This window comes from Seriola dumerili, unplaced genomic scaffold (assembly GCF_002260705.1).
Source record: "Seriola dumerili isolate Sdu_G_001 unplaced genomic scaffold, Sdu_1.0 BDQW01000068.1, whole genome shotgun sequence".
Lineage (NCBI taxonomy): Eukaryota > Metazoa > Chordata > Actinopteri > Carangiformes > Carangidae > Seriola > Seriola dumerili.
The window spans coordinates 11,280,574-11,307,506 of NW_019174323.1; the positions used below are offsets into that span (position 1 = coordinate 11,280,574).

At 41.9% G+C, this 26,933-nt stretch overlaps 3 protein-coding genes across 4 annotated transcripts; 1 reads left to right on the forward strand and 2 right to left on the reverse strand.

The window, feature by feature from the left end:
• Positions 1–5: 5 nt before the first annotated feature.
• Positions 6–6,096, reverse strand: mto1 (mitochondrial tRNA translation optimization 1). Of its 2 annotated transcripts, none has more exons than XM_022742803.1 (13): positions 5,933–6,096; positions 5,011–5,213; positions 4,616–4,815; positions 4,377–4,494; positions 3,474–3,772; positions 2,755–2,867; positions 2,477–2,667; positions 2,102–2,232; positions 1,483–1,687; positions 988–1,159; positions 740–849; positions 397–554; positions 6–191 (listed from the first exon to the last, which is right to left on the reverse strand). In XM_022742803.1, exons 2-13 carry the CDS (start codon positions 5,198–5,200, stop codon positions 21–23), a joined length of 2,058 nt encoding a protein of 685 aa, XP_022598524.1. In that variant the 5' UTR covers positions 5,201–5,213; positions 5,933–6,096; the 3' UTR covers positions 6–20. The 2 variants fall into 2 exon arrangements, with proteins under 2 accessions (XP_022598524.1, XP_022598525.1); XM_022742804.1 differs by having other exon boundaries at positions 5,011–5,216.
• A 404-nt stretch (positions 6,097–6,500) lies between these two features.
• On the forward strand, positions 6,501–19,284 carry LOC111219938 (ataxin-2-like protein). Its single transcript, XM_022742799.1, has 23 exons — positions 6,501–7,195; positions 8,164–8,203; positions 8,740–8,796; positions 9,187–9,258; positions 9,381–9,540; positions 9,968–10,089; positions 10,357–10,448; positions 11,518–11,766; positions 12,425–12,876; positions 12,982–13,068; positions 13,179–13,292; positions 13,483–13,563; positions 13,715–13,776; positions 14,738–15,096; positions 15,199–15,268; positions 16,051–16,182; positions 16,588–16,651; positions 16,997–17,178; positions 17,320–17,461; positions 17,632–17,741; positions 18,022–18,201; positions 18,321–18,492; positions 18,604–19,284. The coding sequence occupies exons 1-23, from the start codon at positions 7,071–7,073 to the stop codon at positions 18,651–18,653; spliced, it is 3,174 nt and encodes a 1,057-aa protein (XP_022598520.1). The 5' UTR covers positions 6,501–7,070; the 3' UTR covers positions 18,654–19,284.
• A 48-nt stretch (positions 19,285–19,332) lies between these two features.
• On the reverse strand, positions 19,333–26,491 carry adprh (ADP-ribosylarginine hydrolase). Its single transcript, XM_022742825.1, has 8 exons — positions 26,196–26,491; positions 25,204–25,327; positions 24,824–24,932; positions 24,345–24,443; positions 24,154–24,259; positions 22,578–22,844; positions 21,268–21,482; positions 19,333–20,011 (listed from the first exon to the last, which is right to left on the reverse strand). The coding sequence occupies exons 1-8, from the start codon at positions 26,201–26,203 to the stop codon at positions 19,863–19,865; spliced, it is 1,077 nt and encodes a 358-aa protein (XP_022598546.1). The 5' UTR covers positions 26,204–26,491; the 3' UTR covers positions 19,333–19,862.
• Positions 26,492–26,933: the final 442 nt, after the last annotated feature.

Below are 26,933 nucleotides of genomic sequence, written 5' to 3' on the forward strand. Positions count from 1 at the left end.
AGACAGTTTGAGTCAATATTTCACTGAGGTAAAGATGTGTTTCTTGTACACAGCTCCTCTTCTCTCTCCTCTTTTTGGTCGGGTCGGTGTCTGTGTGTTCCTCTTTCCTTTTGTCCCGTGTGGCGGACATAGCAGAGGAGATTGACTACTGCAGCAGGAGTTATACCTTGCAAACGTGTTGCAGCACCCAGCTGGAGGATAAAGCATAGTATTAGTTGCACATTAATTCATTTCTATGTAACAGCACAAGAGTTAATTAATTTAGCCAAGAGTTGACTGAAATATAGGCTCTTCTGCGGGTAGACAAAATAATTTTTTTTACCATTTTCAGGTCTTTGAAAATATAAAAAAAGATTTAAAAAAATGATTGGTAAACAATATATAAAATGTACTTACAGTGGTGGGTCGAACTCTGTCCAGAATCTCTCTGACTTCCCGAGAAAGTGACACTGGCAGAGAGAAATAGTCTATGTCCTGTGGGAGAGACATGTTCTCCTCCTTCTGAATTCTCTCAATCTCTTTCTTCTGGAGGTCACAGTGAGGCTTGTACACAGCTACATGGCAGACAGGAGAAATGTTTTATTGAGAAAGAATTAAGTACGCAATGGTAGTTTTAAAGGCCTTAATACAAATGCAGCATTTTGAGGCACTGCAGAAAGATAATTGAGCTGAGAAATATGACAGACACCAGTGGCAGTGAATTTATCACAGGTGTTAATTCCTAGAAATCAGCTTTTACCCTCTATCTTGAGCCTTTGTGAGAATTCCGTGTAAGGTGAAAGGCACTCTGGGAAGACAGATGCCAACATTTCAAAGGACACGTCGCTGTACTGCAGCATGTCCACACCACTGGAAAATAAAGCCGCACAGCAACAGTCAGGACCCACAGCTGACTACAGGTGTACTCTGGACAGAAGCTTGGGATGAAAATTTGCAGCGTGGCGGACATGATCCGTCACACTGGTGATTCCACATATTGTCACCTACGTCAGAGTCGTGTTCTTGTTCTCGCTCATAGGGATGTCGGGCAGCTTTTTTCTCCATCTGTTAGTGGACAGAACGAGAGCCTGGAGTGCTGCCAGTGCATCCTGCAGACTGTCCCGCACTCTCACAGCCTCCTGGTAACGCAAGGAGGACACACATCCCACCTCCTCAAACCCTGACGGATGAGAACGTTTGAGAGGAGAAAAACTCAGACAGAAAGTAGAACAACATCTTGTGGAACCCCTCACGACTCTAAAAGTTGTCTTACATCCGAGTGGGTGAAAATCAGAGACATAAAGGGATTTATTGTGTACTGTGCATGTGTAATGTTAGGTGGCATCATAATGTTTTAAGTGGCATTATAATTGATTTGCTTACACAACAACCAAGGTAAAGGTACAGATCATTTTTATATCATTCAGCTAGGCTCAAAAATTGGAGCTATTTTACTGCAACTCATGCTGTTACAATAACTGAAGTCCTGGACGCTGTACCTACCTTTCATAGTGAGGCGGCGGTCAGCGTTGTCTGGCCTTAGAGAGGTTCGATACTCAGCCCGGCTGGTAAACATGCGGTAGGGCTCTGTAACGCCTCGACCCACAAGATCATCAATGAGAACCCCAATATAACTCTCGGTTCGAGACAAGGCCACCTGAGGCATGGAGAGCGCCCAGCGGGCAGCGTTCACCCCCGCCCACAGCCCCTGCACAGACAGAAAAAACATTTTCCTCAGGTTGAAATAGTTTCTGTTAGAAAAGACATGATGCCACCATGGTGCAGTTCTACTACTGTTTTTAATACTTGCTATATGTGAGTGTGAGTGTATAAATAATACTACTTATAAATGTATGAACAATATTTTTGTCCAATTACAGGGCAGGTTTGGAATGAAACAGACTGCTGATACTGATAGGTGATAGTGTTGGAAGCAGAAGACTAAAACTTGGGCAACATCGCTGCTGCCACAAATGAATTGGCATTACAGAAATGATCAGCACAATTTTGTGGAAAACATATTTTAGTGTAGAGGGGCTGTCCAGTCAAAGAGGGAAATTATCACCGAGGTGATTTGATGTTTTTTGACTCTTAATTGCTAAATTTAAGAAAATGCAGCTACCTGTGCAGCAGCCTCCTCGTACCCTGTTGTTCCATTGATCTGACCGGCCAGAAAGAGACCTTGAGTGCTTTTCACCTGCAGGGCAGGGCTCAGCTGAGTGGGACACACAAAGTCATACTGCACGCCATAACCTGGAAAAGACAAAAAAACACTCACTGAGATGTTTGACTGACCGATTCATATACTACTGTATAGTCAAGCATGAAATTTCATTATACTGTACTTTTCTCATTCAAAACCTTTAAATGGGTAAAAGACTGACTGAGCTGTAGCCTGTAATTTCAGGGGTGAGGGTAGATGCTGTATCACTGTAACTCTCTGCTTTTAGATCTACTGTAAATCACTTGTAGATCAAACAGGATTCAGTCAGTGTACCAGGTGTGTGGATCTCAGCTCTGTGCATGGCGGGGATTTCTCTGATGAGGCGGAGCTGCATGTCGGGGGGCATGGTCATGGATAGACCCTGTGGGTACAAAAGGTCAGAGGTCACCCCCTCAGGCTCCAGCCACACCTGGTGCCTCCGTCCTGGAAAGCGAAGCACTCGTGACTCGATGGAGGGGCAGTATCTGTCAGAGATAAAGTCCAGAGTTAATTCCTTTTGAGTCTCAGAACACACTGAGTAAATATCTTTTTGTGTGTTTGTGTGTGTGTACCTGGGACCCTTGGTGTCTTGCTGTATGTGACAGTTGAGATGAAGACTCTCTCTCACCACTCTCTCCACAGCAGGAGTGGTACTGGTCAGGTAGCAAGGCAGCTGCTCTTCAGGCTTCAGAGTGTTTGATTTAAGTAAAGCATTCATTAGTTAGAAAGGACAATTATTGAAAAATTAATAGGACATAATGTACAAGCCCTTAGTTGACAAAAGGAAAACATCTTATAGTCAGCACATGATAGATCTTCTAGACTTGAAACTATGAAGCTGTTCCTTTAATACTAGTATTAAAAAAACTTTTGGTTAATCATCAAGTCAACTAATTTAACTAATTAACTTTTTGGAAAATAACATTTTTGTAAGTGAATTTTTTTTTATACTTTTATCATATATCAGATAAAAAATAGTAACATTTGTTGGTTACAGCTTCTCAAATGTAAGGATTTGCTGCTTTCATATCTGTGAATTAAACCCTTCCCTTTATTTGTTAAGACTTAGACAAACTGAGCAACTTCAACACATCACTTTGGGCTGTGTTTCATTATTTTTGGTGAATAAAACATGGAATACTGAAGAAGAAAGAAAAGATTATACTGGCCTACACCTTGCTGTGTTTGTATTCTCAAAGTTAGATATTCATTTGTCACACTTTTTAACATTTTATAGGCTAATCAATAAAATAAATGAAGTACATGGTAGAGTACTTCATATAAACTTTACCTTGCAGCGTGTGTGTGTATTAAGGAAGCTGAATGGAGTTGGATGACTGTCAGGGGGATGAAGCTGAGCCAGGTCAAGGTCAACTGAATCCTTCACAATCCTGGGAGGCGTACCAGTCCTCAGTCTGCCTGTCCTTAGCCCCAGCCTCTCCTTCAGTGTATAGGATAGCCCAGCACTGGATGGAGCATCTCCAATCCGACCCCCGGGGGACGTGGTTTGGCCCACGAAGAGGGAGCCAGACAAGAACGTACCAGTGGTAAGAACCACGGAGCGGGCTGAGAGCGGGTGGATTCCATTCACTGGGGAGATGTTGAAAGAAGTGCAAAAGGATCATAAACTGATTAACAGTCTAGGTTTTCTATCTGTAATAACCAACCAATATTGGAAGTGTGTGAAAGTGCACTTTACCACTTGTCACATATGTTAGAGATTATTGTCAAATGTCAAACTAAGTCCAGATTTCCTAAACAAATCTGTTAAAATATAGAACTGGAGTAAACATCATATCACATATAAACAGATTTAAATTTAAAAGTTTAAAAAAACTGTTGATGTAATAAATATATGATAAAAATACACCTTTAATAAGAAAACTTAACCATGATAAAAATAGTCAACGATAGATAATATATGTTTATACCTATATTGCCAAAATAAGCAAAGTAAAACCGTGGTTGTCAGTGCATCAGTGTGTTATTCATTATTCCTTTGCCTACTAAAGATTAACATTACATGAAGCTGTATTTTTAATCACTGACCACAGTGACAGTACATTCAGTATACAGCATAAGCTAATTATTGTAATGGTGGAATAATAAATATATATATATATATATATGTATATATACATATATATATATGAATGGGGTAAACATTGACAGATAGCTGTCTTTTAGTCCCTACCCAGATGTATCCCTGTAACTCTGTGGTGTCCGGGCTCCTCTGGGTTTGGTTCTGTTACCAGCAGCTCCTCCACCGAGCCCTCCAACACTGTCAGCCTGGGAGTGGACAGCAGCTCAGACTGAACCAAAAACAGCAGGCAGACCCGTAGACAGTTAATGACATTTTTGAATTAATTCACAGTAAAAAAATGTGTCACATCAAACACAACACAGGCTTTTTTACATGTGTGTATGAGATACCTGAATGAATTCGCGGTAGCGTTGGCGGTCCAGCTGGGCCCTTGGGCCCCACACAGCAGGGCCTTTTCTACGATTTAGGATGGAGAAATGGATCCCGGCCCAGTCTCCAGCTCGACCGCAAAGCCCATCCAGAGCATCTACCTCCTTCACAAGCTGGCCCTTCCCTATTCCACCCAGAGATGGGTTACAGGACAGGGCACCTGGGGCAATGTGAGGGAAGAAGGAGAGGATGATGAACAGCTTAAGAGTCAACTGTCTGTTTATACACTTTGATAGAAAAAAGTTCTCAGTCCACTTGTTCAAATCAAAATCACCAAACCTTTGCAAATAAGAAGCGAGAAGAAAGATTTTGTAAAGAGTTAACTCTCCCTTTAACAAAGCCCTTTTTCTCTCACCGATCGTGTTTATTTTCTGTGTGACCAGAAGAGTCTCAGCTCCCACTCTGGCTGCTGCTGCCGCCGCCTCGGTCCCTGCATGACCCCCACCCACCACAATGACATCATACTGCTGTCTGGTAAGATGACTGGCATGTCTGGAAACCAGGGACAGGAAGCTCTGCAGGAGGGGGGGCTTCTTTGTCAACATGTGAGATGCATACCTGCTGAAGTCAAGTTTAGATGGTCAGAAATATAAGAAAGATAAACAATAAACTGCTTTAATTCTTAGTTGTGTAGTACTTACTGCATTAGGCCTGGCAGATAATTGACTGATATAATGACTTTATATGCTGCTGCTAATGTACCCTATTTAAGGGCAAAATAACATAAAGGAAAACACTGAATGAGGAACTATGGAGGTCCAAGGCTTATTGGTCATAGCAGTAAATAAGCAATCACTAATTGTAAGAGCAGATTTAAAGGGGCACTCCACAGATTTTACACATAAATTAAGTTTACTCATCACAAATTCTGCTCATCCTGTGAAAACAGTTGATGCAATCAGGGTTATCTCTTTGCTCAGGATTTCAAATTTTAACAGAAAGTCTGCATTACAAACTGGATGTAAGGGGCATGAAAGGTTAGTATTTAGGAGGCAAGGGAGTCGTAAGACACAGAAGATTGGTTGCATTATGGGAAATGCAGGCTTGAGCTTTCAAGTTTAGATAATAAGTGTTGATCTACCAAATCTATAAAGATCGCAGCATATAAATATCACTTAGTTATCAATTCTATGAAGATGTGTTCTATTTATCTTTAAATAGGATCAGAAGAACACTGATGTTTATTTCCACAAGTACATACACTTAACAGTACTGCATTTGTACGAATGTATAGGTCCACTGCAACTACAATAACTTTAAGAATTAAAGATACATACAGTTTGTTTGGCAGATGAATGAGGTGACGAATGAGGTCCTTTGTTTAATTTCCAGGTTGCTGGCAGAGGGATGATAGATTTGAGGAAAGATCAAGACCCTTGGGAAAATGTAAAAGTTCCTGCTATGTAACACAAATGCTCTTCACGGAGGCAGCCATGCTGTCTGCAACTTCCAGCCGTAATAACTGCAGTACAGGCTCACTCACAAAGCTTTTTCGCTCTGTCTCGTCATTGGCTGTTCTTATCATAAGTTATTGATGAATTCATGAATGAAAATGAAAAAATAAAGCAAGCAAAAGAAAAAGCTGAAATAAATGAGTATCAAGGGGGACATTCGTAAACAAAACAATACTGTTTTTTTTGTGTGGTGAGTGCCACGTGTACAGTAGATAACATTCATTCTTAATCTCAGAGATAAATTAGGATCGATAAAATATCGATTCCATACACACATTATTCCACGTACGCGCGCTCACTAGTGGGTCAAAGGCGCACGCGCACGTCAACGCCCCCTCCCCCTTCCGACCGGTTCCTACTCAGCCGCGCGCGGATTGAGTCAAGTGAACCTACCGAGAGGTGGTGTTGACCAACCGCAGCAGGTTTTCAGTAAGAAACCTGAAAAATCTAACTTTCTAAGGCAACTGACAGTAACGCTAAGACCTTAATTTTTAACGGAAGGGTCCGCGGTGCCGGAGCTAAGGCGACGCGACAGAGAGAAGAAAGTAAATCCCGGAGGGAAAGCGCCCGAAGTGAGCTTGAGGATCAAAGCTAATGCTAACTTAGCCAGCCATTGCTAAATAATTATACGGAAACTCGTGTTATTTTATTAGACGCTTGCTTTGACATACGCATTGTGGTTACAAAGTGGGAAGTCGGGGGGAAATCTGTTAAGTTATATGCTACATTTAATTTAAATAGCGAGGTGTTTTGCCTTTCCATTTTAGGCCACAAGCGACTGGTATTCACTTGGCGAGATTAGCTACAATAGCCGGTGTTATTGAGGTTACACCGGCTCTGCGCTCCTCAGGACAGGTGATACTGTTAAAGATAGTTCACTGCTAAAGGAACTTTACATCGGGAGGTATCAGTGTTTATAAGTTAGCTTACACTTGGTACTGTCTAAGCCTTGTGCTTCGCAATGCTGAAACAACAGCAGCAACCCGGCTCAGGCGGGAGAAAAGCGTCAAACGGAACCTCGGGCCCCGCCGGTATGCCTTCCCCAGTCAGCGGCATCAACAGCGGCAACAGGACACCGGCCGGGAGGTAAGCGAGCGGGGGGACTGCCAGGACAGTCCGGGGATTGTCCTGTGACTCAGAGGCCTACCGGTTAAAGCACTGTGTGTCAGTGGGCGTGTCCCGGTAATGGAGCGTCTCTCCAATCCAATGAAATCAGTTTGTTTTAGATTGACACTGACTGTTAACCAATCAGAATGCTCACATTGACCCGAGGGTGAATTAATGAGGTGGGTCCAAGTTTGGTGAAAGCAATGGGTAGCAAATCAGCACAAAAGCGATACAAAGTTTATCTGGCCTGTCAGTGCCAGATAGGGGGACGTTGACGATTGAAAAGTGTTAAAAATTACAACAAGACATCTTTGTAGCCAACTAAAGCCTGATATAGAAACCTTATTGTTAACATCGAAAAGATTTTACGACCAGGACAAGGTCATATGTTGTCTAAATCTCTGAGATGAGTGTGTGTTTACTGAACTCTTGTCAGCTTCGTCTCTTTGTTTTGCGCCCGTGAAAGTGGCTAGCAGTAATACCATCCCATGCGTGCATTCTTTATGGGGGTGCATTTAGTATTCAGATAGATCTTAATCCATTTACTGAGTGTGTCAAGATGAGTCTATTCCTCCAAAGCTTGTTTCCATTTCCATCTAAGCTGGTTTATATGGTGTAGCTTTCTCTTTTCCTCTCTTTCTTGAAGGCAGAAGGTGGCAGGTGGAAAACGTGCAGTAAAATATTATATGCTGACAGTATCTCTAAAGGAAAAATTAATAATAGGAGATACTAGAGGGACCCATTATGGACTGTGTATAGAGATTTTCACTGTTGAGTTGAGAACTTGTCAGGCCTCTGAATAAGCTTGTCACTTTCTTTTTGGCTAGCTATATTTGTGTATGTTCAATGTGGAATGTGACACTGCCTTGACAAGCTTTGAAAACAAGTTTTGTACCCCTTTCACTTTCAAGTTGACAAACAAGTTTTTACTGTGCTTTTTCACACAGGAATCGAACTTCTGCAAAGCCATCATTCCAGTCATCTCCCGTGAGTATCCTGATCCAGATTAGTTCATCGCCTTTTAGTCCACATATTTATGGAGTAATAACATACATAATTGATATGTTGAAAATATGCTTGTTTCTTAAGCAGTCATAATTCAAAATATAGGGATGTTTTTATTCATGTGTTTACGAACATCACTGATGAAAAATACATTACAGAAATAGAAAATAATGTGTATATGAACTGTCAAATCATATCTCTTTGAACAGTGATGATCATAAATAAACCTGTGACAACAGTCATAGGAATTTCCTCATGTAGGTTAAACTTCCATTCAGTGCATAAAAAGTGGGTCTCCTATGTAAAAGTGGCCTCAGGAAGTTTCTGTAATTCAACTCCTTACCTTAGAGTTCCCTTGTTCTTGTAATGGATTAGCAGATTTTATTAGTGGCTAACACTATGCCACAGTTACTTTTATTCACCATCAAACCATGTTCTTTCAAACTCAACACTATATGGCGATTTATATGTCATGAAATGTTGTCTTGATGGATGCTTTTTAACATTTCCATCTGCAGGTTTTTGAGGGTGTGTACAACAATGCCAGAATGCTTCATTTCCTCACAGCTGTTGTGGTGAGTCATTTGGCTTTTTGTCAATGTCCTTTCCAGACCATGATGCCTATGCTAGAGAAGTTAACGTGCATCAACCCCTACCATAATAGTTGGAGATAAGATGTAACCTACCTACTGCAAAGCTACCTTTTCTGTCATAATCTGTTGTGTGTGTCCAAGGACGTGAAGGGTTACAGCAGCTGGCAGAGGTTGCTGATTAAAATTCTTTTGCTTTTTTGGCTGGGGAAAAATGATATATATTTTGTTTGAAAAGAGGCAGGCTATACATCCTTCTGTCAAAGCTACCCCTGATGTGTTGTCATGAAATGTGTACAGTATATAGTATGTGTTGTTGGTTTGGACTCACTCTCCTGGTTAACAAGGTTTTAATAAAATCTTAATCTCTTTTAGGGTTCTACCTGTGACATAAGAGTGAAGAATGGCAGTGTATTTGAAGGCATATTCAAGACTTTAAGTTCTCGGGTAAGAAGTTCATGTTAAGCAAACAGGCACACATGCACTTCCCTCTACCAATTTAAGGAAGCACCACAAATATTCCTGTCAGTCCTCAAATTTCCACTGCCTTCTCAATGTTTGGTTTTTAGTGTGAGTTGGCTGTGGACGCTGTACACAAACGCAGTGAAGAGGAGGGATCAACATCAGTCCTGCCACGGAGAGAGGACATCACTGACACTATGATCTTCAGTCCTTCAGACCTGGTGACAATGATCTGCAGAGATGTCGACCTCAACTATGCCACCAGAGGTACAAACACACACATGCTGGGGGTTTTGGTAGAGTAATTAGCACAGGCCTGCAATGTATTTTTTGCAGAGATATATAGTTCCTTCATAAAAACAAAACAGCAAAATGCTAGATTTAATTGTAAGCATTAAGATTACATTCAGGCTAAACACATCCTTGATTTATAGTAAATGGGGTTTTTAAGTGTTGTAAAAATGTTTATAGGTTGATCATTTGTCAGTCTACTGTCCTGAATGTACCTCTTGACTCTTTATTTGCAAGGAGAAAATACGAAAAAAACAACTGCAATATGGTTGAAAAATAAATGGTAATATAATTTTATATTTCGAATCAAAACCAAATGCAGGCTGCAGACAAATCTTGTCCAAAGAGACATTTTTAGAGTGTTTCATCTTATCCTGTCTAATATTGTGTCTTTGACTTTCAGACACCTTCACAGACACAGCCATCACCTCCACCCGCGTCAATGGAGAACACAAGGAGAAGGTCTTGCAGAGATGGGAGGGAGGAGACAGCAATGGAGAGAGTTACGATCTGGAAAATGATGCGGTGAGTTGCTCCGTCTCTTCCACACAGAAACACCAATTAACCATCTAATGATATGAATGCCCTTTAGAGATGGTATAACAATATACACCTTCAATCATGTACTCTCAACACATACAGCCTCTTATTTAGCTGATTATTCATCAACACCTAAATCTTTTAAAACAAATCGACTATTAATCTGATATGCTGAACTGTTCTACTACTAAGTATTGTTTTAAAGCACTGATTATTTTACTACCCCATCGCTCTCCCTGTTTTTCCCCTCAGTCCAATGGCTGGGATGCCAACGAAATGTTCCGCTACAATGAAGTAAAATATGGAGTCACATCAACATATGATTCCAGCCTCTCCATGTATACGTAAGTTGCTTTTGGGAGTAATAATAAATAGTTATAATAAATTGTTGTTACTAAAACAGGCCAAAAACTGCATAAAAACTCTAGAAATAATGTGAAATGTTGTTAAAGATCTACACCATTTTATTTTACATATTTTTGCTCTGTTTGTTCATTTTTGGTGAGGAAACTAGGAGAAAAATATTGCTTGGTGCTTATTTTTTGTGGTAATCAAACTGGCAACAATAGGTTATCAGAATTAGATATGAGCAGTGCCAGCCTTTACATATCATACATATTGCATCAAGATAAAGATGTTGTATTCAATTGTAGAATTACTTTTATCCATAAATTACTGTTTTCCAGTTGAGTCATTGTTGACTGGGATTTTACAGGTTTTCACCATAACCAAATGTTGCACCACTCCTACTGATTTCACATAGCTTAAACTATAAGATGTGCTCAGTAGAGTGCAGGGCTCCACCAAGGCCACTGTCAAACAACATACACCAAATTTAGAGGAAAAAACTTCATAGTAAATGATCTGGATCTGCCCCAATATTCAATGGGTTCTTCCCTGGGTCATGCCCCATTGCTCCACCACGTTTGATGCTAATCGGTTCAGTGCTTTTTGTGTAATCCTGCTGACAAACAAACAAGCCAACACACACGGGTGATTACATAACCTCCTTGGCAGAGGTAACCAAAGAGGAGGGACATTTACTTTAATCAGATGATGTATCACTTGGAGTGAAAACCTGCAATCTGGCCTCCACTTCATTTCAATTGGAGCTCTTTTCTTAAAATTGACTATACTAAACTATCTCCTCCTTGTATCAAATGTATTCAAGCTTGATGTATAGACAAAAGTCAACTTCAGCTAATTCACAAGGAAGCTTCCTTGGGTAAGACTCTGAGTTCTTTTCAGCTGTGGAGGGGGACAAGTAAAATGGAAAACAAATGTTTGGGTCAGTAAGATCTTCACATTTGACAGGTTTTTGGTCTGTGTTTTGGCTTTATCAATTGTTTTAAAGGTTTCTGTCGCTTCCTTACATTCTGTTTCTTTGTCCCACTTTTCTCTCTCGCTGCCCAGTGTGCCACTGGAAAGAGGAAACTCTGAGGTGTATCGGCAGAGGGAGGCGCGCGCCGCTCGCCTGGCCAGTGAGATTGAGTCAAGCCCCCAGTATCGCCATCGTGTGAGCCTGGAAAACGATGAGGGCAAAAGCGAAGAAGACAAATACAGCGCTGTGGTGCGGGATGGCAACGATCGGGAGAGGGGCCGCGAGAGTCCCCGTGACAGAGACCGCGAAAGGGGCCGAGACAGCCCTGGAGCCAGTAACAGGTGAGAGGAGACACTTGTAGAGTGTTTGTCAGGCAGGGAGATAGCGTGTTCATCTTGCTGTAGATATTGGTTAACAGTTCATCAACTCTTTTCGAGTACTGGCCCCACCGACCACTATTCAAGTTGCATATTTTTCCACCCTCCACTGTACTCAAGGAGACTTGAAAGTTGCAACAACTCTTGCACCAACCCCAGCTACAGCTGAACATTTTTGAGAAATGCATTTCAGAATAAAGGAACAGAGAAATTACAGTGTCTGCTGTGTGTGAAAGGCTGTCACCAGTAAATTCTATGAACTTCTTGATTCTAAATTGTGTCATCATTTGACATTAACAGTCTCTGGAGATTTTGATTCTATTGGTTTAAAAGTTGAAGGTCAAAGTTCATTCTCGATGCTGGAAACAGCAGCTCACAAAGCAATGTCATTTTAAGGTCCAGTTTTCAGTCCCATCACACCATCAGTTCAAGTAGAAAAACTGAGGAAGATTGTGTGATATGATCAAAAGCTCCCTATCAGAACAGCTACTAAATGGACTTTGAGGTGAGATTGTTTTGTCAACTGCTGTTTCAAGGTCAGAAGTGAACTTCTGAAAATCAGTTTTGTGGTACAGTATTTTTTCCTGTTCCTGTTGTATGATACATTTTCTTTCTCTTCCAGGGAGGGCAAGTACATTCCATTACCTCAGCGTCAGAGAGAAATGAACCGGGAGCGAGAGCGAGCCGAGAGGGGTCCTGGTGGGCCTCAATCCCATAACCGTCTAAGCGGAGGTTACCGCTCCACCCCTCCATCCTCCTCTTCCCCCAGACCCTCACTGCCCTCTGCTGCGGGGCCACAACCTGGTGTTTCCCCCTCAGAGAGAAGTAGCCCTCTGTCAGGCCGAGGCGGTGCCTACACTCCCCACCACCCCCAGGGAAGTCCCAGCCCAGGCCCGGGTTCTGGCCCTGCCAGCCCATACACACCTGCCTCTCCTGGTGGACCAGCACCTACGCCAGCCTCTGCTTCCGCGGCCCCTTCCCCGGCCAGCCCCCCTGCCCCGCACGGACACACAGTCCCTCATTCCCACTCACTCCCGCACTCACTGTCTGACGCTGGCAGGCCTGTTAATGGAGGTGTGTGAACTTGTGTCAAAGTGTTTTCACAGCATCTGTGCATGCTGCCTGTGTAGTATGAATGGTCTGAAAGTGAAAACTAAGGAGATTTTTTGTGTTTTTCAGTCTCTGCCAGAACATCTCCTAAAGCCCAAAGACCTCCACAGTCGAGCAGGACAGCCCGCCCTTCAAACTCACACACTCAATCCACAGGTATAAGATGCAGTCAAATCCTGTCAACTGCTGTAATACAGTCTCCTATATTATTGATGAACTTTGCAGAAAACGTAACCTTTATCTTTTTCTCCATCGTGTCCTTTCAGCTACTCGCTCTCCTAAATCAGGCTCTTCCCAGGACACACCTTATCTAGACACATCTTCTGTCTCCCTGCCCGCCCAGAAGACGTCTGGCCCCGCCCCTCTCTTCCCTGTAGATGGTACTGTCTCACCTCTCGCCTTCTGTTCTTGTTTTAAAGAGTTTGAAATCAATGTCAAAATCATTTGTATCCTGTGATGACATGAGCTTCAATGAGACAGTCACCTTGTAGCAGTGAGCGACGAGTATTGAAGGTGGAATCTAATGAAGCGCTACAACTAATTAGCTTGCCGTTTGTCTCGTCATTACAGTGAATGAGATCCTTGGTGCAGCTGCAAAAGAACGTTCAGCCGAGAGCCCCAGCAGCACGGAGGAAAGCAAGAGCAGTAAAGGTGTGTTTCAAATTGGTACTAGCTAAATATTGGAAATAAATCATAAAACTTCCACTTGTGCCTAGTTGCATGTCCTGTGTGTTTTTGAGAGCATGCACTGACTTCATACTTTCACATTTTCATTAACCTTTGTTTCCTGTCTCCTCACCAGCTCCATCAGTGCAGCAAAGGTCGCAGATTGAGGAGCTGCGGAAATTTGGCAAGGAATTCAGGGTAAGAGTTCAGTTGCCTTTCAGTGAAGTGTGAAATTAGAAAATCTGTGACCAATCAAGGGGCCACGTCCTGAGACATCACCGTAGCCTGACTTCCCCTCTAAAAAATCACTCACGTCTTATCCATTTGGATTTGAGATCGTCAACAGTAATCACATGACATTGAGTGCTGGTTGGCGTACTCAGTCTTTACTGGGTGCTGTAGAGATCAGTCAGGACATTGTGCCACTGAAGATGTACTCACTTTAATGCAACATGTTTAAAACTTAGTTGTACACAAGGGACTTGGGTTTCTGTAATGCAGTTATTTTATTGCAAGGTGTGTTTGTTGTAGTACTGCAGTCACCCTGCTAGAAGAGGGGAAATCCAGACATGTCTAAGAGAAATACTTGTGTGACGTTTTTTGAAATTTTAGTTTTTGCAAATCTGCTGCAGCTCTTTTTTTGGACATTTGTCTTCATCTTTGCCTGATCACAGGATTTGGTAACAAGTTGTAAAGATGCAGTAAAATGATGTGTTACTCTCCAGATCAAAAGCTAAAAAAAGTCTTGAATTGACATGCCATTAGTGGAATATTTATGGTTACATCTATTTTAAAGGCTGAGACAACTTGTCAATTGACCAATAATCACTTAGTCATTCATAATTGTCATTTTTCAAGAAAAAATTGTAAATAGTGAGAATTTTTTTGACCCTTGTGATAGTAAATCGATTATTTTTGGTGGTTTTGGACAAAATAAGCCTCTGAAAAACATCAGCATAGGCTTTAGGAAATTTTAACGGACATTTTCACCATTTTCTGACATCTACAGTCCAAAAGGTTAATGAGAAAATAATCCTCAGATGAATCGATAATGAAAGTAATTATTAGTAATTCCTTTCTCTGTTTTTGTGATCACCTTCATCCAGCTTCACTATTTTCTCATTGCCTCTGTACTTATATGCTTCTCTCTGTCTTCCAGCTCCAGCCAAGTGGAGGTAGCTCGAGCTCTCCCAGCTCTCCAGCAGCAGCAACCCCTCCTGCCGTCAGTGAGGTCGCCCAGCCCAACACAGCCAAAGCCTCACCATCAGACGCTCACCCTGCTTCAGACCCTAAACCTCAGCCTCCAGCTCCCAGCCCCTCTCAGCCCCAACCTCAGCCTTCACCAGCTCCTGCTGAGGACCCCAGCAAGGACACCACAGCTACATCTGGCACCGCATCGGCTGCCACCACAGTGCCTGTTTCAGACAGGCAGTCGCCAGCTGCCCCGCAGCCAGCCAGGACCCCGGGAAGTGAGGAGGCCAGGTCTGAGACGTCGGAGCGGACGGAGGGTGTGGCAGAGTGAGTCTCAAGAATAATTACTCATTGTAAATTATTTGATTTTGCTTACTTGTTGCATTGTGTTTGTCATTTGTAAACACACTTTTTTTTTATATCTTCTAGCCAAGTAAAGAAATCAACCTTAAACCCCAACGCTAAAGAGTTCAACCCTATTAAACCTCAGATGCCTATGGTAAGTCAATTTGTTCCTGTTAAATCCTTGAAATGTGAAAATATTGTCAGCTTGGATAACTAGAAGGTACTTGTGTATATATATGATGTGGTTTGAAGATCAGAAAATGTACAGAAGTTATCTTGTTACCAGACACCCACATTTAGTACACAAGCTGGAAAATTAGATAACAAAAATGAAAAGGTTACTGTTCTTCAACCCTTTTGATTACAGTCACAAACCTGGTCTCCTTTTAAGGCAGCTCACAATGAGTATAAGAGATACACAAGTTATAGAGGCACAAACATGGCAGGAATGTGTGTTTTTCACTTCGTCTATGTTTTTGGCATCAAAAGGGAATATAAGGCCTGGAGCAGTACCTTTCTGTGTGGAAAACACTGTGGAGCCACAAGTCTGAAACAATTTTGTGTCATCAGTTGTTGCAGTAATAATGGGGATCCTAAAATGTTGCAGACAGAACCTGGAGACTTGGAGCTTTGAGACAATGTATAATTTGTCAATGTTATGTCAAGATTGAGTCTGGTACAGATCAAAACATACATAACGTACATACGTAAAGTAGCCATGAGTGGGACTGTGCATTTAAGAAAAAAAAAAAAAGATGAAAAATGCTTATGTTTGGTCCAAATCGTTATAGCAGCAAATATTTTACAATCAAAGACCTGTTGTAGCTGTGCTATTATTTTATTTACTGCAACACTGAAAAATAAGATGCGCTGAAACCCTTGTGGTTAGCTAAGTCACATGCAGATGTATTTACCTGTGGCTCTGTTATTGTACAGGCGAAGCCCAACACTGCGCCCACTCCACCTCGGCCAACTCCTCCAAGCCCAGTGGTCCTTCACCCAGGTGGACAGGGACCACTCTACACTGCCCCCTACCTCTCTTACGTCTCGCAGATTCACTCTGTGCAGGTACATGAGCATTAAAACTTTTACCTGGGTGGCTGCATCTCTCATCAAAGACATTCCAGTCTTTGTTCAAAATGTTTAGAAGGAACAGTCATGCCATCACTTTTGTGCCAGACACATTGGAATTTTTAAGTACACGATTTCAGAGGGAAAGTTTTATTTAGTAACCAAGGTTTTTAGAAAATCTCACTCTTATAGAATACTAAAAAAAAATCTGTAAATACTAACATTTGAGAAGCTTCACACAGAGATTTTTTTTATTGGTATTTTGCTTTGAAAGTAACTGAAATGATTATTTGATTATCAGAATTCTTTCCAATAAATGTTGTTTTCATCAAATAATCCCTTCAGCTTTATATTCATTCCTCCCAATATAATATATGTGTTGACCTCGGTTCTGTTTTTCAGCCACCACCAATGTATCAGTACACCATGTCTACAGTCAACCAGGGAAAATACCCCAGGACCAAAGGTAGATGCAGTGTTTTTCTCTCCAGTGCTGCATGTCTGAGGTTTTAATTTGTTGTTTCCATTTGAAATTGCTTCTAAAATAGATGCACTGTCAGTTCTCTGGATATCAAAGGCTTGAAACACACTTCACAGAAAACAATGCTGAGACTGGAGCTTTTCACTTAAACCTTAAATTATGCTTTTATTATGTTCCAGCTCATTGAGTTGCTGTGTATTATGGAGGTGTCATACTACATAACCTAACAAGTTGTTATAACTTGCGACAAATATTAAATATTTTGAAAAACTGTAAGTGTACCAATATGTTCATGTTTTTAATGTCTTGCTTATTATTTGCCTTCATCAGGCTCAGTAGTGGCCCCTCGCTCTGACCATGGTACTTCAGCGCCCCCCATGCTGCAAGCTGCAGCCTCAGCAGCTGGGGCCCCGCTGGTAGCATCCCCCTACCCTCAGTCCTACCTTCAGTACAACCCACAGCAGTACGGCCAGCAGCAGGTCATCCAGGCCATGACTCCCTACCCTGGACAGGTACGATGTCTAACCCCTATAATTCAGGTTTCAAATTGTTAGCAGCGGAGTTTGAATTAGCATTAAAGAATACATCAAAATATATCATATATAAATGTATTAAAATAGTTTCATTTGTTCCTGTCATCTCCCCCTCTCCAGCCGATGTACTCCATGCTGCAGAGTGGAGCCAGGATGATAGGTCAAGGCGGGGGTCCCCATCCACAAGCGCTGGGACCCCCAGGAGGCCCCCAGTTTCAAACACAGGGAGATGGACCTCAGGGTCCACAGCAGGGCATCTACGGTGAGGGTTGCCAAACGTACAGAGTAATGAATGAGAAACAAAAGTATCTATATGCAAGGTTCAGAATATTCAGTGGTATTAAGTTTCTGTCATCCTGTTCCCACTCGTGTGTTTTCATTGAATGCCTCAAAAGCATTTCCCAAGACGATGACTGTCTCTTTTCTCTGTAGCTCCACAGTCCTTCTCTCACCACTCGGGGGCAGTGCATCAGCCTCAGCCTTCCAGCACCCCAACTGGCAACCAGCCCCCTCCCCAGCACGCTGCACCTAGCCCTGGACAGGTTAGATACCTCTACGGGACTGCTTGAATATATGTAGACAAATTTGCTAGGTCCCATTTCAGGGACTGGATCTCCCAGTCAGCTTTTTTAGACTCATTGAACTTGAAATGTAGACTTTATAAGGTCTAGTGGAGTATAAAAACAACAACTGCTGTTGTGGAGGAGGCACAGGTTCAGCCTCGGAGGGACTGACCTTTTTAAAGGCTCCAGCTCCAAGGACACATCAATGATTCATTTGTGATCTCTTAATGTTTTTTGACATTGTGATCTCTCCCTTCAGAACGCCCAGTCAGGCCCACAGCCACAGTCCTTGTACCACTCAGGTCCCCTGTCAGCACCCACCCCACCCAACATGCCACCAGGCCACACGTCTCCACAGGGCTCTTACCCCATTCAGGGTTACAGCATCCATAGCCACCAGGGCATCCCACCCACATACCCCCTGGGACAGTTGACACAGGTATGGATCCACAGTGCTACTTATTTATCATTTATTATTATATCAATTTTTTTAAAAAGTGTTCCATCTTTTGAAAAGTTTTATCTCGATCTAAACTTGTCACTGTCCTGCCCCCCCAGGCCCACGTACAGGGAGCCATGTCGGGTCCCCACCACTCGGGGAGCCACGGTCAGCCCCAGTTAGTGATGTTGCAGCCGCCCCCTCAGCAGGGCCCTGGCTCAGTGCCCCAGCACCCCCAGCACGGACCTCAGCAAGGAGCACATCAGCACTTCTACATAGGACATCCACAAGGTATGAGCCATAATGCCTAAAATAACCCCCCCCACCTGAATTATCAAATAAAGGTGATTTTGTTCGAAGTGTAGGATTTACAATTTCAATTTCTGTGTTTACCCACCACAGCAATGCAGGTACAAACGCACCCTGCTTCCTTCCATCCGCCTGGAAACTAAATCCCCTCCAGACCAACCCCCACCCTCCCAAACTGCCCCCTGGAATGAGCCCCAACATCCCCACTTCCTGCTGGATGTGAGGCCCAGACTGAATGCAACAGACAGGATCGCACAGAGGAGAGAAGAGGACAAAAGTCTCACAGCACCTTATTCTTCTGCTGTAATGTTCTTCATCAGTACAAACCTTGGTGTCAGCTCCAGACGAGGACCTTTTTTTAATGTTAATGATGAAGGTGGCAGACTACAGCAGCAGCGTCCGACCTCTGCTGCCATCCTGCTCTTCTTTCCTACTTCTTCCCTTTTCGGGGCATCTTGCTGGGCGGACCAGTCAGAGAGGAAAGAACACGGATGAAAAACAGCAGCAGACACTTCCAGCAATGTGTTTTTAGCCTTGTGGGGTTTTGTAAGTACCATGATACAAAACACAGACTGTCGTGGGATTCTCATGAATACAGCATGAAAGGAGGGATTTGTAGAGGAGAGGGGATTTTTAGCAAATCACTTTTTTTTCTTTTCTTTTTTAACTTGATCCAGTAGTTAAAACCACCCCTTTGCCCTTCTTCTCTCCTGTAGGAAAATATAATTAATAAAAAAATGGACAAGATGGACAAAAAAAATATTAAAACAACAATGACCAAAAAATAAAGTTTTCAACTCAACTACAAAGGTCTGTTTGTATAATTTATTGTATGATTAATTGTGCTTGTCTGGAGTATTGCAGTTACAGTTATGTTCTTCTCTGCATGAAGTAACAGTTAACAGTTATAATGAGGCACAGAAATATATTTTTCATTAGACAATAACAAGAGCACTATTAATTTGAAGCTCACTAAGCATTTGCTATTATGTCAGGCTGACAAAACGAAGTAATTATCTCCTAGGGGACTTATTGTGTTCTCTTCACATTCTCATTAGCTTGGATTCGTTCCGCTCAGTGGTACAACTCTGCATGTTAATTTAAAACGGTCACTAGGGGGACCCCTTTGTACGCACCAACCTCAGTGCCAACATCATGAGGCACACAGTCCTTGTTGTGTCAGATATGATATGACTTTAGGTTAGTGGGACACTCTGCTTCCCCTTCAGGCAAGTATGACACCACACTTTGTGGCTCAGTGACAACGCTCAAGATCGTCAATGTGTGGCCTACTTTCCTCCCAGTGCAACATGTTGGGACACACACTTTCAGCACGGCAGGTTTTGATGGCCTCAGTGTGACAGGGCATAGAGCTGCTCGGCGCTGCGCTCCAGTCGGTCCCTGTACTCCAGGTTGGAGTAGTTGCCTTCAGGGACCCCCTGTGTGCCATAGAGGAGGCCCCAGCAGCAGCAGGCAATCACCGCTGTGCTGTCGCTGTCACCTGATCAGGAAGAAAAGTAGATGGACAGAGAGAACAGCGTGAGAATTGAGTTTTTCACTGCAACTGTTTGCACCTATTATTTCGTAATTGTCACATGTTCGGGAAACCTTTTAAAGTCTTGCTTTAAAAAGTCATAGTGTATATAATATGTCATTTTTGTGTTCAGATGGTTTTGCTGCTCAAAACTGACCAAAAAAGTTAATGGAGGTTTAAATTCAACAGAACCATATGGCACCATAGTGCAAAATGTCTTCATTGGCTTCCAGATGTCTTTCACCTAGAAGGTACTCTTACCAACTTTAGGGTCACCGACAATTAATAAGCAGATCGCTGAGGATATTCTAACAATATCAACATTTATCATGATATGTATTTAGGTTAGGGAAGTCACATATTAAGCTTTTGTTTATCAGGCATTATTGCACAATACTATTAAGTCAAAAGAGGAAATCTAGTGGATATTTATTGGTAATTAAGATGACAAATTATGTATCACTCAATATAACTTAAAAATTTTGATGATACATAGGCACATTTTCTAGCCTCAGTTCAGTGTCTCAAAGGTCAGTTTGAGGACACAGGCCTGTCAATCAACACACTTGTTTTTAGGAGTTAACACTACCACCATTAGGGAGGTTGCATTAATCTTTAGTTATGTCCAAATTCATTGTTTTATCATAATGACTTCAGACTGGGCAAAACATTGATTGCAAGGTTTAAATTCCCACGGTTCTTAAGCAGTTTTTTTTTTTTAATGATAACCTTTATATACCTAAAGATAGAGCTACCTATAGACCACTTGCTCAGTAACCATTGTATGAAAAGTTTCTTTTCCACTTCATTTGTGTGGGCTCAACAAAGCTGCCTTTATCCTCAAGACAATGACAGATGAGGACCAATTAGAGTGCAGACCATCAGTCCATATGGCTTGTCTGAGCACAAGTGCTCTGACTCTAGATGAGACAGACGTTGGGAAAAACATCTCTGTTTAAAACATGCGGAGAGGAATGCTTGCCAGAGTGCTGTGGTTATCAAACTAAACCAGAAGGCCTGGTTTATGCAAAAGACCAGGTTTAATACTAAAAGAGGTTATGTTTGGTAATGGTAGTCGTGTAACCTAGAGATACACTTCAGAAGATTTACTTTAGATCAGAGATAATTGAGATCAAGTTTTGGTGGATTACGGTTAGGGAAATACTTCCCTGGCAGCCAATAAAAGTACACCCAAGAGACATTTTCTTGACTGAATCTCTGACCTCCATGGAAGCCCGCTCTGTTCATCAGCTCCTCCCAGTCTGAACCCGCGCCCAGCAGGGCATCGTAGGCTATCATCGGAGCGTCGTGGCCGCTGCGTCCCGCCCAGCCCGACAGGCTGAAGCTCTTGTAGGCTTCGTCTCTCTCAGCTGGGTTGTAGGAGGGGGGCCAAATCACAGGGCCCACCCCGTTGGAGATGCCCCTCAAATCCAGGTACCTGTGGACAGAGGTCAGAGATTTTCCTGACATCCACGCTGTTACGTGAATCTCTATAAGTAAAAAGTAATGAGTCTTTCCAAGGTTCACTGACACACTGATATATTATTTTTACTATACATAAGAAGTGGAAACACCTGTTTTTATCAGTGGTACTTACTGATGGAGTAAGTGGGCAGGGTATTTTTTTAGGCTTTGACATCTCCTGGACCGCACAGATTGTATGATGTTGGCAGAAAAAAGTGCCTCCTGCGTAATGCCCTGACCCAACATCCTGTTTTAACCAGATAAACTGTTCGTGCGTCAAATGAAGCACACATAATGCCATCAGAATTAAGTTCCTATATTTCTATACATTTATTATATTTTATATTTTCTTAATGTCAACTTATCCATGAGAAGACCAAATCCAACTTGGCATAAAGTCAGTTTGTACTTTCTAACCTCCCTATACTGTCTCACATTCAAGCCCATTCATTCCAACTGAGGATGTAAATAATTATAAAACAAATGTATAATTTCATTTCTTAAAAAGTCACAATCATTTCATAAAACATCTGGGTGCTATAGTTAAAAAGTAACTCAAACATGAGTAAATTGTTCATTTGTTGGGGATTATTTTCAGTGGGGAGTAATTAACATTTGGTGTTAACAGCAGCAGGACAGTGTGCGCGCGCGAGATTGATTTAAAAATAAATGTGCCCGTGTTTGTCATAATGAGGGAACGCGTTTCCCAGCACAACAGTGTGGCTCGCTGATGTATCTTTATCAGTGGAGCGCTACTATAACAATTAGGAATCAGCTACATCAGGCTTGGAGCAGCTGGATCGTTGCTGGTTTTGTTTAAATAAGAAAAATATGGAATATGACCAGACTTAGTAAGACTAAGTAAGAAATCTACTTGTGTATTTGTATTATTGCTATTAGGAACAATAGCTTAGAAGAAAAATTAGGTCACACCGCTGCACTCAAACTGACCACTGACATTTTAGTGCAAATCTCATGCCATCCTCTATTAACCTTGAGACTGATATAGGCTAACAGAAGTTGCTGATGTTGGAAACCTGGAGTTGAATACAACATGACAGCCTCATACCACTGCCACTTGTCACAGAAGTAGCCCCAGTCTCTCTCTGTCTCCTCCACAGCGAAGCCTCGACCCTCAACGAAGTTCTTTGCTATTGGACAGGCCTCGTTGATCAGGCCCAGACCCCAGGTTGTGATTGGCCTGCGCTGGACGGCGTACGCGGTGAAAAGGGCCGATGCTACGGCTCCCAGAAAACCGGTAGGGTGGGGATGGGTCATCCTCCCTGTCTCCACGGCAACCGCCACCAGCGATAACAGCTGATCAGGCTTTGGATACCTGGCAGGGACATAGTATTAAATAGAGAAATGTGTTGAAGGATTCTGTATCAGTACTCCATTTGGATACACATTATATTCACAGTAATGACTTCTTTCCATGCTTTAATTGAGTTCACAGAATGTCCTTGATGCTTCTGGATGATGTTTTAACCCTGCAACTCTGTTATTTATTTGTTATTTTCTGCTTAGTGATCAAAGAATGTACATTTGCTGCATTTATCATAAATTACTTTGGATAAGAACAGCTGCCGAATGCCTCAGCTGTAAATTTGAATGTGAAATGTTCAATGTCAAGTTGTCTTTCTGTTTCATATCTTTTCGATATTTTTCCCTACATTTTACTGACTAAATAATTAATTTAGAAAATAATCAGAAGATTAATTGATAATGAAAATAATAATAATAAAAAAGAACAGTAAGGCAATGTATTCACACTTGGGTCTGAAATATGGCGAGTAAATCTGTAACCTCAGAGTTATTTTGGACTCTGACCTTAACTTGGAAAGTCATGTCAGTAACATAAGAAGGGCAACTAAAATCTTAAAAGTTAAAAGAGGGTTTGTATGTCACACTGATTTGAGAAACTCCTTCATGTTAACAGGTGGGACTACTTTCATGCTCTCCTTGCTGCCTGATGATTTGAGCTGTGTCCACATTCAAAAGCAAACTTATAATGTTTCTATTTTCAGAGGTTTATGACTCCTTATATTATGTCTTGATGCCTTTTATGCTCTATGTAAACGATCTGAATTGCCTTGTTGTTGAAATGTGCTATACAAAGAAACTTGCCTTGCCTGGAGTTACTTTATGTGTGTGTCTTGCGGCATGGGTCCTTACTTTCTTTGGGTGGGTGGGTGTTTACACGTTGATTGTAATCTAAAACACATTGAGTGCACTTGTATGGAAAATTGTTTTGCCTTATTAGATTATTGCAAACATTAGGTGTGCCACAAACAAAACCAAAACCCTGAGGATTTCAGGAGACAAAGGAAAAATGCTAAAACAACAGAGAGTACCAATATTTTCCAACAAAGTCAAAATCAATTTGTAACTTATTTCCTTTTCGCTATTAGTCCCACGACTTGAGTTAATGCATACAGAGAAAAATCTTTCAAAAAGAGGCTTTAGTGCGACTCAGTTAGTCATTAAGATGCCCTGTACTTGCTCAGGAAAGCAGAACTGCAAGGTCACTGACAATTAAAAATTAATAAACAAACTCATGGAGAGCAGAAGCAAAAGACAGAGTATCCAAACTGGAATACACAAGGACTAGACTGAGTTAGTATGTACTTATTCTCGGGTCTTACATCAGACCAATGCACATAGACCTCATGGCCGCTCCACAGCCCGTCCCCTCAGGGTTATAAGGCACTCTGTAGCCCCCTTCCTCCCCAGGCTTCAACTGGGACACACCTAAAAGGGAAAATAAAGTAAGTCAGATCTCTGCCTTTGCCACCCATGAATGTGATGTGTTTGAGAAATTTAGGCTTTCTCTCACCCAGAATGCTTGAAGGCCCTGGTTTCCTCCCTTCCATGTCTTTCATCCCCTCCACATATCGAGCAGCCACCTCATGCAGGAGCTCCTCCCCTCTCTTGCCTGTGAGGGGGACAACGCAGGCTTAACTTGTTCAAACTGCACACCCTGTCCATATTAACATTTTTAAAGATGTAACATTTGTTAACAAGGCTGGTTGTTTGCCTTATCAAAGTAAAGGTCAAGTTGAAATTCTGCCATCTACCTTCCACTTGTGCGGGGCCGTAATAGAGCAGCAAATCAAGGGAAGACTGGAAATTAGATTTAACCTTTAGTTGTGGCTCTTGAAGAGGAGGAAGGTGTGGTGTGTTTCCTGATGAGGCCTCATCAGAACGACGCTGACTATCAGATCAATCCAATCAACTCCTCGTTTGAAACAAAATGGGAAAAGGAGAGACAGGAACTGGAGAGAGCAAATGGGCTCAATGTGCTTTTGACCTCACCACTCGTCAGTCCCTCAGCAGTTGCCAGATGCAGAACCGTGTCGTCACTCACTGGCCAGTCAGGGAGCTCAGCCTTGATGTTCTTCAGACCGCCGAGCTCCTTCAGCTCCTGCAAGGACAGACATTCATTGTCTTTACGAGCAGCTCAATCATAATTCAGAACAGAACTAGATATTGTACAAAGGACACCATCAATAAAAATTATGATCGAAACATGAATCCTTATAAATTCCCACGTGAATAAAATAACAGCAAAGATAAACTCTTCATCCTTGTGTTGGGCTTCTTGAAACCCCATCTAGGACCTTTTGCATCTGGAGGCCCCTGGACCCACTTTGCTGTCTGACCCACTTCTTTTTCCACACTGGTCCTGCACTGACCTGGTGAATAGCTGGTCCGGACTCATTGTACTCCCACAGCTGGTTTCTGTATCCAATAGCATCACCAGCACCACTCAGTAGCATGGCTGCCTTATAGTACTCCAGTGTAGCAGATTTTCCCATACTGTATATATATAAAACAAAACAAAAAAAAAACACCTTTTAGACCATATGCACAATAAATAACTCCAGAGGAACTCTGGAATAAGCAAATTACTTTTTTATTTTTTACAGTACATATAAAGGAACATATACTGAGGGGACACTTTGTAAATGATCTGCCAAGTTCATTTATTCTTTAGAAGTAAAAGTTTATGATAATGTATATTAGATATTTTTCATATTTCAATTTTGAAAACAGTCAAATCATTGCTCCTTTCATTTCATCTTTCCTTCTTGTGTTGTATAGGTGAAATAGACTGTTGTGTGTCTCAACCACTGAATCCAATTACACTTAGAGTCTCCAAAAGGCTGGTTTGTTGATGCCTCTTTACGTGGGGTATTGCACCGAAGCAAAGTTTGATATGTAGTATTTTTGAAAAGGTCTCAGGCGCAGGAAACACATCACAATGCTCACAGGAAAATGTTCAGCGACTGGTTTAAAATAATTCAAACTCTCTCCATGTATTCAAAATGAAACTAGTTTTTTAAGTAAATAATTTAAAACTAATACTTACTAATACATACTCAGTTAGTAATGTCAGTAGGTTGTAAAAACATATGGATCTGTAAATACTTATGTTAATGCACATTGTTATGTTAAGGGATATTCCAAATGAATGTCTCCAGAAACTATTTTTGTAACTACATTTATAAAGTCATCTCAACATGTTCAGACATGTCATATGGAACCATAAATTCAACCATCGATCAAGCATAAAAACGAGTCAACCTAAACAGAAAAGTTACTCTCTGGCTTGATTTGAGAGTCATTTAAGTAAAATGTTGCACATGCTGCAGGAAATCCTTCATCCATGCTGTAGCAGCCTCACCGGGCCATTGCTGCGCGTCGTCCCCCGAAATCAGGCTCCACGAGGCGGTCACACACATAAGCTGACACCGGGGCTGCAAGCTGAAGCGGTGCACTCCCGGCGCTTCCTCTGGGCTACGTGTTTGTCGGATGTATTTTCTCAGTCCCAGGAAGAAAGGCCTAGAAAACAGCAGCGTTCATTCACTGAAGTTATGGCACGCTCGCTTCCCGAACCCGAGCCAGTCAGCTGGCCTTCCTGAAAGCGTGCTGGCTATAAAAAGACGCTGCAGCAAACCAAGTTTAGCTTTCCAACAGGCAAGATGGAGACATAAAACAAATGGTAAATGTTTTGTGTAACATCGGGATAATCATTGACGAGTTCCCCACTCAGTATTTTCACAGCTGCACCGCACAGATTTGTGTTTGATCCATGTGAAAACTACAACTTCGTACTTGTTGAATGAATTATTAAAGCTTAACTGAATTGCAACTTTACTTTAGGCTGCAGAAATGTATACCAACACGAGTGATGCATCAATTTTGAGATAATAGAATATTGTATCTACCTTTTTCAATTACTTTTCAATAATTAATTCACTCTGAAACTACATTTCTTTTAGAGTATTGATACCAATAGAGATAGCAAATTAATTCATCATTAACAGAATATGAAAACAACACTGGTCATATTCACTTGAAAGAAGAGACAGAAACAGGTGCAGAATTATACAAGAGTCTACAGCCATGCCACTAGCTCTGG

Coding starts and splice junctions, on each gene's coding strand:
- adprh (XM_022742825.1), bottom strand. Junction 24,933..25,203: donor CCGGACCAGCTATTCACCAG/GTCAGTGCAGGA, acceptor CTGTCCTTGCAG/GAGCTGAAGGAGCTCGGCGG. Junction 24,260..24,344: donor AGGGCCTTCAAGCATTCTGG/GTGAGAGAAAGC, acceptor TTTCCCTTTTAG/GTGTGTCCCAGTTGAAGCCT.
- mto1 (XM_022742803.1), bottom strand. CDS start 5,200: ATGTTGACAAAGAAGCCCCCCCTCCTGCAGAGCTTCCTGTCCCTGGTT. Junction 2,868..3,473: donor ATACACACACACGCTGCAAG/GTAAAGTTTATA, acceptor AACACTCTGAAG/CCTGAAGAGCAGCTGCCTTG. Junction 850..987: donor AACAAGAACACGACTCTGAC/GTAGGTGACAAT, acceptor TTTATTTTCCAG/TGGTGTGGACATGCTGCAGT.
- LOC111219938 (XM_022742799.1), top strand. CDS start 7,071: ATGCTGAAACAACAGCAGCAACCCGGCTCAGGCGGGAGAAAAGCGTCA. Junction 13,293..13,482: donor CCCTCTCTTCCCTGTAGATG/GTACTGTCTCAC, acceptor TCGTCATTACAG/TGAATGAGATCCTTGGTGCA. Junction 17,462..17,631: donor TCCACAGCAGGGCATCTACG/GTGAGGGTTGCC, acceptor TTTTCTCTGTAG/CTCCACAGTCCTTCTCTCAC.